Source organism: Tarenaya hassleriana, unplaced genomic scaffold (genome assembly GCF_000463585.1).
Source record: "Tarenaya hassleriana unplaced genomic scaffold, ASM46358v1 Cleome427, whole genome shotgun sequence".
NCBI classification, from domain to species: Eukaryota; Viridiplantae; Streptophyta; class Magnoliopsida; order Brassicales; family Cleomaceae; genus Tarenaya; species Tarenaya hassleriana.
The window spans coordinates 42109-51716 of NW_010967039.1; the positions used below are offsets into that span (position 1 = coordinate 42109).

The 9608-nt window shown below is 39.6% G+C and overlaps 2 protein-coding genes across 2 annotated transcripts; one reads left to right on the forward strand and one right to left on the reverse strand.

The window, feature by feature from the left end:
* The first annotated feature begins 2592 nt into the window (after positions 1–2592).
* On the forward strand, positions 2593–3606 carry LOC104825211. The gene is made up of 2 exons (XM_010557493.1): positions 2593–3134; positions 3305–3606. The coding sequence occupies exons 1-2, from the start codon at positions 2778–2780 to the stop codon at positions 3470–3472; spliced, it is 525 nt and encodes a 174-aa protein (XP_010555795.1). The 5' UTR covers positions 2593–2777; the 3' UTR covers positions 3473–3606.
* A 1644-nt stretch (positions 3607–5250) lies between these two features.
* LOC104825212 (UDP-galactose transporter 2-like) lies at positions 5251–7489 on the reverse strand. Its single transcript, XM_010557495.2, has 5 exons — positions 7050–7489; positions 6776–6960; positions 6305–6505; positions 5907–6068; positions 5251–5817 (listed from the first exon to the last, which is right to left on the reverse strand). The coding sequence occupies exons 1-5, from the start codon at positions 7183–7185 to the stop codon at positions 5455–5457; spliced, it is 1047 nt and encodes a 348-aa protein (XP_010555797.1). The 5' UTR covers positions 7186–7489; the 3' UTR covers positions 5251–5454.
* Between the last annotated feature and the right edge of the window lie 2119 nt (positions 7490–9608).

Below are 9608 nucleotides of genomic sequence, written 5' to 3' on the forward strand. Positions count from 1 at the left end.
ATATATATATACATATATGCGTATATATATGTATATTAAGGAGGTGTATATATACGTATAAACAAATATTTTATATATTTATACATCTATATATGTATAAATATAGATATATTTTGTGTTTATATATTTTTATATATACAAATATGATGTGTGTATATATACACATATATGTATACGAATACGTGCATATATATATATATATTAACTATATATATATACATAACAAATATATATATATATATATATATATTAATTTGAATATATATATATATGAATTTGAATATGTATATATGTAAATATGTAAATATGTATAAATATTTATATATGTATATATATTAATGTTATATGATATCAGAAGTTTAACTTGGAGGAGTTGGAAGAGTTCTAATTGGAACTCTAGGGTTAAGGAGGATTGAGCTGGAGCAGTGGAAGGATGGGTGACCTACTGGGAAGTGAGTTTCGGGATCGTGGTTTGGTCGGGGTCGGGGTCGGTGTCGGGGTCGGGGTCGGGTCGTGAATATGTTTCGAATTTTTCGTTGGAAAATTCCAACGGAATGTGGTTGAAATTTCCGTTGGAAAATTCCAACAGATATCGGTTGGAAATTCCGTTGGAAAATTCCAACGGATTGCGGTTGGAAATTCCGTTGGAATTTTTCAACCGAAATTGCGGTTGGAAATCCGTTGGAAAATTCCAACGGATGCCGGTTGAAAATCCGTTGGAAAATTCTAACGGAAAAATTCGTTGAAATTCCGTTGAAAATTCCAACGGTTTTCCAACGGACACCGATTTCTAACGACGAAATTCCAACGGATTTACCCGTTGGAAATGACCACTTTTTTTGTAGTGTTGGGTGTTCCCCTTAGTCCATGGTGGCTCAATGCAAATGATTTCACACCTTTACTAGATAAGATTAAACGCAGAATTTCCAGCTGGACAAACAAATTCCTCTCTTATGCGGGTAAGATTCAGTTGATATCCTCGGTGATTTACGGATTGGTAAATTCTTGGAGTAGTATTTTTCTATTACCTAAGGGTATCTTGAGAAAAATTGATGGTATCTGTTCGCATTTTCTTTGGAGCAACACACAATCTGCAAATGCCACAACGCGAGTTTCTTGGAGCAACATCTGTACACCGAAGGAAGAGGGCGGGTTAGGGCTAAGAAAGCTCAGTGATACTAATATAGTGTTCAGACTGAAGCAAATATGGTCCATATTCAGCAAGAAAAGATCGCTTTGGGTTGCTTGGTTGATGGAAAATCCGCTGAAACGAAGGGGGTTCTGGGGTACCATCGCGAATCAAACACATTCATGGCATATGAGGAAACTCCTTGGATTGCAGGAGATTGCTCGACCATTTCTAAAGATTATTCTCGGAAATGGAAGATCTACCTCTTTTTGGCACGATTCTTGGACCAAGCTTGGTCCGCTAATTCACTTCGTAGGAGAATCAGGCCCGAGAATGCTGCGAATTGGAAAATACGACAAAGTTTCTCAGGCCTGCAGGAACGGTGAATGGAATATGCCGGGGGCTCGAAATGATAGAGTGCAGGAACTACAAACAATCTTATCAGCCATTGATCCACCATCAGAGGAATAAGATGAAGACCTACCTATGTGGAAACAGAACGATGGAAACTACAGCCATTGTTTTCTTTCCAGCAAAACATGGAATCAAATTAGGAGTAGATCCCCAAGAGTGGAATGGTATTTTCTGACTTGGTTCAGGTTTGCTACTCCCTCGTCTCTCATTCACACAATGGGAAGCGTTCCTTGCGAGACTACCCACCAAAGATAGGCTCGTAAGTTGGGGGTTAATCCAGAATTCCATATGTCCACTCTGCGACACCGAAGGAGAATCACACCGACACCTTTTCTTCGGCTGCATGTATAGCTCCCAAATTTGGACTAGCCTAGCCCGGCTAATTTGGGACGATCCACCGGAGGACCTAACAGGTTGCATTAGTTGGTTCAACAGAATTGGTAATGACAGAACTAAAAACCGTACTCTTCTAGCAAAGATTCTTCTCCAGATCACGATAGGAGCAATTTGGACGGAAAGGAACTATTGCCTCTTCAGACTCAAACGGAAAGATGCGACCCAAATTCGACGCAAGGTTATTACAGCTATGCGGATGACGCTTCTAGCGGCAATTCGGAAAAACCGGTATCGTCATTCCTCGCTACTCACTGATTGGTATTATTTAGAGAGTCTCTCCAACGACATCTTTTGAGTTTCCGTTTCAAAACTGTATCCCTTTACAGGGCTTTTGATACCACTTGCTATGGGTTCTTCTCTTATGGTTTTAGATCTACTTTCGGCTAATACCGACTTGTAATCCGTGTTTATATCAATATACTTCACATTTTACCAAAAAAAAAAAAAAATCGAAACGCCACATATCGATGGCCGCTAAAGTCATGAAATGGCAAATTTAGGCGCGTGAGATTTGTTTGACGTGAAGCTAATCACATACTGAAGAGCTCAAGGGCCGTCTATGAGGCTCTGTTGTAGGCCATTTTGGGCCTTACCCTCTACGTTACGGCCCATTAACAATTTCAAGCTGTTTTTTATTTTTATTTCTTGTTCGATTTGAATTAGGAAAAAAAAGATCAAATCGTCCTTTGAAAGTTTCCCAAAAGGCCGAACTTTCTGAAATTCACTGGCGAAATTTTCCCGCTCGGAGCTTTTCTTCTGCCGATGGATCCACCAGCTCCGGTAGCAGTTGTGGCTACGATGGATTCTTACGGAGACGAAGAGTGGGAGCTTTGCAGCGATGATGGCTTCGTATACAAGCGAAGGAAGCGCCGCCGTGTTGCCGGAGATGAGAGCGCCGCCTCTGCCTCCGCCAGGCCGCCTGATCCAGGGGCGGATGCAGAGGCGGGGGGGTCAGAGGGAGAGGATGAAGAGAATTCTGTTGAAGCTGAAGAGCAGGTACCAGAGCGAGATCCAGCAGTGGGAGATTTTGTCGAACAGTTTGAGCGCGATGCAAGTTAAGGCCGATCGATTCCAGACGCGGCAGAGAGAGCGCCTGGGAAATGCAGAAAAGACGCCGTCGTTTCAGGAGTCATCTTCAGGTGGCGGGAAAGATGCATCGGGGCGGCGGTCTCTGCTCGATGAACGCCTATTCATGGTAATTCGTTTTTTTGGGGGGTCTCAGTTCATGCTTCAACATTTGGTTGTGCTGCTTTGTTCCCGAGGGATTTCCCACAGAACTGTTGAAATCTTGGAGCTCCCATGGATAGTGTGATGTGTTTTGACGTTGAGTGAAAGTGTGTTAAGAATGGATCCAAAATTTGGCAGGCGGAAGCACATGAAGCGATGGTAAGCGACGTTTCGAAGATGTGTGAAGCGGCAGAAGAAATGTGTAGGGCGGAAGAAGAAGAAAGGAAGGAGGCGTTGTTTGATTTGCCAATATGGGGATCTCCCAGATATCTAATGTCATCTCTGTGCGTTGATGATGGGCAGTAAGTTTATACTTCTCTCTGAGTTTCATGACTCCAAACTTTTTTATGAGAATCCCTTTCCTTTCCTGTCTGATATGTAAAATCTAATTTTGCTTTTTACTTGTTTCTTCTAAAGACGCAAAGATCTTCTTAATTGTATATTTTTATTACTATTATCTCTCAACAAATTAATGGCATCTTCTTCTAGAAATCCTGCAAAATGTAATAAAACTCCAAAATAAATGTAATAACTTCATTTTTAATATTGAAATAAAGAAATAAATATGAATTTGGAACATTGTGAATTGAAGAGATGCCCACATGGAATACATGTTTTTTTTTTTTTGCAAACAGATCATCTCTACAGTATAGAGCGAGCCATATGACTACCATTTTTTAAAAAAAGAGGAGGGAGGGACAAGGCGGATAGGACTCTAATCGAATCGAATTCGATACAAAACCGAACAGTTATTACTTCTCTAAATCCGAAAAACCGAATTCGAATTAAAATGAATGGAATAAAAAAATAATCGAAAAAACCGAAAACTTCTTTGAAAAATAAGTTTTTACCAATAAAAAATCGAATTTGAATTGGGTTGAATTGAAATTGACATAAAAATTGAATAGTTATAATTTTTTTATAACCGAAATAACATAACTGAATTCGAACCTAAACCCGAAATGGCCACTCCTTAGCGTTCTATGAATACCAAAATGTGGAGAGTACAAATGGTAGTAGAAAAGTGCCAATCAGAGACCAAATGAGTAGAAAGAAACGTGTTAAAAGAATTGTTCGCCCTTTCCGACATCCTCTCCGAGTTTCTGTGACCTTGCTCTGCTCCTGTTCGAGATCCTCTCCGAGTCTCCAGTTATTTATATTTACATTTAACATTAATTTTTTCAAATATTTCACAAAAAATATATCAATTATTAATCAGACATATCAGTACATTAACTCTTCAGTTTTTGGTTTTGTAGATTCTTCTGTAAATCTTCACAGCCTCATCCATTAGAACCTACGTTGCGATTTTCAATTGCCACTTAAGAGCCACGCTTGGAAGTTACTATGTCATCTGTAATGTTGCGTCATTAAAAATTAAAATATACATATATTCATACTATTCACACCTCTAATATATATATATAATTATTTTTTTTATAATGGTATGGCGTTACAAATGACACGACAAATTTCGATGACGTGACAACAACGTGGTCCTTGCATAATAGTCGAAATTCGTCATGTAAATAAAATGTTTACCCCAAAAATGTGACTACATTCAGTTTTTTTAAAAGCGACGAACAAAAGCTTTGATAAAAATGGCGGCTCTATAACAATACAAAATGGATTCTTCTGTAAATCTTCACAGCCTGCAGGGGATGTAAACTTCATATATACTTACTGATTTAACTGTCATTTTTGCTACGATTTGCATCGAAATTTGAAATATGCTATTGAAAAATAACCACCATAAAATGTTAGAGTTTTTCATTGCGAATGAACTACAAACATTAAAAAAATTTCATACGAATATTCCAAATATGTATATAACAAAGTTAATAATCTATGGTTGTGAGTGAAATGAATGGAAGGAAACCAAACCAGGCTGAGAATCTTAGAACATTAATTCAGAGACACATCCTTTCCACAAAACAGCTCAGTCTGGTCCCCCTACAGAGCCATTCTATCCATGTCATAAAAAGGGCATCATCATCTCTTGTAATGGCTACCCAATTAAGCAGAAGACAAATAACACCAATTGGATATTCGGATGGGGAATCTGGTGAAAACCGGACGAGGAATGGCAACGAGAACGCAGTGGAACAGGAGCAACGTATGTGAATAATGAATATTATCAATGGAGACACAAGCTTGGATGGGTGGGGAGAAGGCATGGTTCTGTATAAATAACACAAAAGATACAGACACTATGGCAAGAACAATAAAGGGAACGAAGGTACTTGTCTGACTTTTATAAGTCCCTCTCCCTGCAACTGAATCCTGCACTAAGCTTTTGCCTGGCCGAGTTCTACATCTTTCAATGGCTTCGTCTCTACACCTTCCTTCAGAAGTTCAAACTCCTCCTCTGTCAAGCTGTGTTTCACATTGTTCAATGTCTTGTTGGCATTAGACCGTTTCTCAACCTCCACAGCCCAACTGTAGATTACCATTCCGACAACGGCAAGAGCCATGCCCGATATGTTCTTAAAGGTCATTGCCGAATCGAAGAGAAGCCATCCCAGCGTGAGGACGCAAACGGTTTTCATGTGACCCAGGACCTGGAAGGAAACAGCAGAGAATCGCCCGATGCAGAGGTACTGGCTTATGTTACAGAACACAGCTAGGGCGCACGAGAGAAGGATGAATAGCTGCAAATAGAATGTAGCACGATATCAGACCAAAAAAAGGCCCGGAGGACAAGATATCGATATAGCAGAGGGAGAAAAGGGAATCTTACGATGCAACCATATGACATCGTGTAGTTAAATATGAAGTTGCCGCTGAGGAAGTAATCTATGAAGGGGCCAAGAACAAGGAGTGAAAGAGCTTGAATCGGCGCAGTCTTACTCAGCAATTCAAATGACCCAATAGAATATTTCTTCTGCAAGGAACCTATCGACTGTCGCAAGCAAGAAACACAACGAACAATTAATTCAACAAAGTTGAGAAATTCTTGATTTCCCATGCATAGACAAACTTGACAACAATCAGAAACTTTCAAAGGAACTCTGGGGACTATACAATGATCTTGAATCCTTGGCATTAAGAAACAAAACTCTCCAAACAATCCAGATGAAAAACTCTGAAGCAGGGCAATACATACACCCAACGGTATTCTGAAACATAAAATCTTACAATTTGTTGCAAAGATGAGGAGAGAACGGCAACGCAGGCGCAAACGAAACCCTTTGCGTTAACCTTGACATCAGTAACAGTGCAAATGCCGACACCTATAACCACAACCAAGACAGATATTTTCACTTCTTTGGAGTACTGCTTGCTGTGGAGGATCCATTCCATGACACAGACCACTGGAATCATGCTCAGCTTAGAGATCTGACAAGGCAAAACATTCATACTGGAACAATTCGGTCTCAGATATACGAGGAATGACAAACAGTCATTAGTTGTGGGGTTTTGCCAAGATTAGATTTGAACTGATTACAAGCAAATCTGCCGTGTGATTTCAGGCAATTAGGCATTGCAACTGCAGATATTAGCAAATCAAATACCGAAGAAACTATACACAACCTGGGTTTTGGTTCTAATAGGTGAATGAGCGGGGAGGAAAGAAGAATTTTGATTCGAGAGTAAAGGGACAAAAACCTGGTAGAAGCCAACGGAGTTAAGCATGAGACTGAAGTTCATGGCAGCAATGGAGACGTTAGCGACAATGGAGAACCAGACAAGCTCCCACATCGGGACATGTTTCGACGTCGACAATCCAGTAGCGTTCGAGACCAAACCCACCAATGCCGTCAAAGCAAAGTGGAATCCGGTAAGCGTCGTCGCTGAAATTGAAGACAGTATCCGGATCACCAGATCTCGAATCGAGAAGAAGAAGTAAAAGGCAAAAGAGAATAAGATCGAAGAGACGAACCGAAACTGAAGGCGAAACCAGAAGAAGACATGAGCTGCTTGTTCGCCATGATAATTCCAACGGAGCTTATCACATTCATCGCCCAAGCTCCCATATCCGAAACCGACGACGACTTCCGCTCGCTCTCCGACGACATCTCGGATCAAACTGAAGACTCTCCCCAACAAATCACGAGACTCCAAGCTTTCTCGTATCTCAGATCTCGATTCGACCTCGAAGACCAAGGAAATCTTCAATGCGAGCCGAGCACGACCCGCCGCCGCCGCCAGAAATCACTCCACCGCAGGAACGCGACGAAGGAAAGAAACCCAACCGTCGGCGATCAAATCAGAGACGGCGAAGAGAGATGCGAAAGCGGCGTCGATTCAGGCGATCGAGCAGGCTCACCTTCTTGAGGAGGTCTTGTGTGAAGCGAAGGGATGAAGAAGAACAGCCTGCCTTAAAAGCCTGATGATTTTCTTATATGGAAGTTACAGAGGAAGAAATACGTTAGTTTAATTCATCACCCTTTTTTTATTATTTCATTTTCCTTCTTTTCGTTTTACTTTATGCAATAATAAATCTATTACTAAATTTATACAATATAGTTTTTATTGTCCACCCAAAAATCCCTAGTTATAGATTCAAATCTTCAATCCTATAAATCATTCAAGATTTAAGCATTGCATTATGATAATAAAAATATCATATTTTTAATTTGGCTATTATAGGGCTATGATATTAAAAAAATATGTTTACAATTATTAAAAAAATGGATGAGTGTTATTTGACCAAAAAATAGAGCGTGTTATTTGACCAAAATTTGACAGATTCAGATCTAGATTGTCGTTAATTTTGCATTAAGTAAAGGTGACTTTATTTATTTATTTATTTATTATTATGCCCAAAAACAATTGGTGTTTTTTTATTGTTAAAAATTTAGAGACAAATCATTGTAATTGCTAAAAGGAAATATTTTGTGTTTTATAAAATAAACAACCATTTGCATGTTTGGCAATTAAACACTGGGGTTTAAAAGAAAACATGTCTAATTGTACAACCAGAATATACCAAATAATTGTAAGTAAATTTATTTATTATACAATCAAGTGTTGGATTTTTTTTTTATATTTACCATAGACTCACGCTAAAGACGATCACTAGGATGTCAAAATAATCCGACTTGCAACTCGAGGTTAGCTCTCTTTTTACCGAACCGAGCCAAGAATATCTGAATGCAAATAAAAAACGAGCTGAATGAGACAACTCGTCACAAGTCGAACCCAAAGAGTTAACTCGACCGGTTCGCGAGTTAGCTTAAAAAAATTAGGGTTTCTTTACCTTTTTAATATTTACCATTTATCTCTAATTTTTTCTATTTCCTCATTTCTACCGCTTCTCATTTTCTTTTCTCTCTTTCTTTCGCAAACCTTATATTCTCTCTCAGATTGTCGTCGGTGCCCGCTCGCTATTCGCCGGTTGCCGGTCACCCTCCATCGTCGGTCTCGACCTCGTCTCCCTCTCCCAGTCTCGCTCGTCTCCCTCTCTCAGTCTCGTTTCATTCTCGCTCTCGCCGGTCGCCACTCAGCGCTCGCTCTCGCCCTCCGTTGCCGATCTCGGCCTCATCTCCCTCTCTCAGTCTCGCTTGATATGATTTTTTAGGTATTTAGAAAAATATGATACCGGCTCACGAGTTAAAGCAATTTGGCTGAGCCATGAATTTTCTGGTCCGGATAAAAAACGAGCTTAACGATCTGGCTTGTTTGACATCCCTAACAAGCACACGAGTGAGTCCGAGACTTGAACATGCTGTTTACAAGTGAATGTGATAGATCATACATCTGACACGGATCGTGATTGATCTAAAATGCATGCCATAACTATAGAGACTTAGGTCATCATGGATCAAGGCGAGATCAGATTGATTCAAATTCGTAGACATTTGCTCAGAGATCTGAAACGGTTTGTTCTAGTTGTAACCCAGACCGTTCTAAATGAAGATCAGATCGTGCCAGTCTCAATCCGAACCAAGTTACTTTTGTATGTATTTTGCCTTTTTTTATTAGAGATTTTACATGGATCATATTGAATCTAACATAACACAGGTCACTTTTACGTGTTTTGTAAAAACTAAATCATTTTGAGACCACGTTAGGATTTCGTTATTATTTTTAATTCTCTCTTTGTCGAACACAATTTAATTTTTCATCAATTTTAGAGTGATTCTCCATGAAATTCCAGAGAGAACTAATTCACGAACTCCAATCGATTCGCTTGGTGTTTTGACTTATCAACCATTAATACGGAAGTGCTTAATGTAGGGTTTTGGAGATCATAAAATATGAGTTTACAACGGTTTTTACAGTTCCAACATTGGATTTCACGCACCGGAATCATACAAAAACGAAATCCAATGCATGGATCTTGCATGAATAGACAAAAGTATCAATATATTAACCTGTTTTGATCCAAAAACTGTTGAGATGAATGTCGAAATTGACGAACACATTCGGACCACATGGAATGCACTTGGACACGTTCCCAAGTAAAGACCAAGGACACAACGTGCATGGAAACTCG

Bases quoted from the DNA above. Each gene is read 5' to 3' on its own strand.
- LOC104825211 (XM_010557493.1), top strand. From the start codon at position 2,778: ATGATGGCTTCGTATACAAGCGAAGGAAGCGCCGCCGTGTTGCCGGAG. The intron at 3,135-3,304 runs GTAATTCGTTTT...AAAATTTGGCAG, and splicing joins TCGATGAACGCCTATTCATG to GCGGAAGCACATGAAGCGAT.
- LOC104825212 (XM_010557495.2), bottom strand. From the start codon at position 7,185: ATGTCGTCGGAGAGCGAGCGGAAGTCGTCGTCGGTTTCGGATATGGGA. The intron at 6,069-6,304 runs GTAAGATTTTAT...TGCTTGCGACAG, and splicing joins CCTCATCTTTGCAACAAATT to TCGATAGGTTCCTTGCAGAA. The intron at 5,818-5,906 runs GTAAGATTCCCT...TTCTATTTGCAG, and splicing joins CGATGTCATATGGTTGCATC to CTATTCATCCTTCTCTCGTG.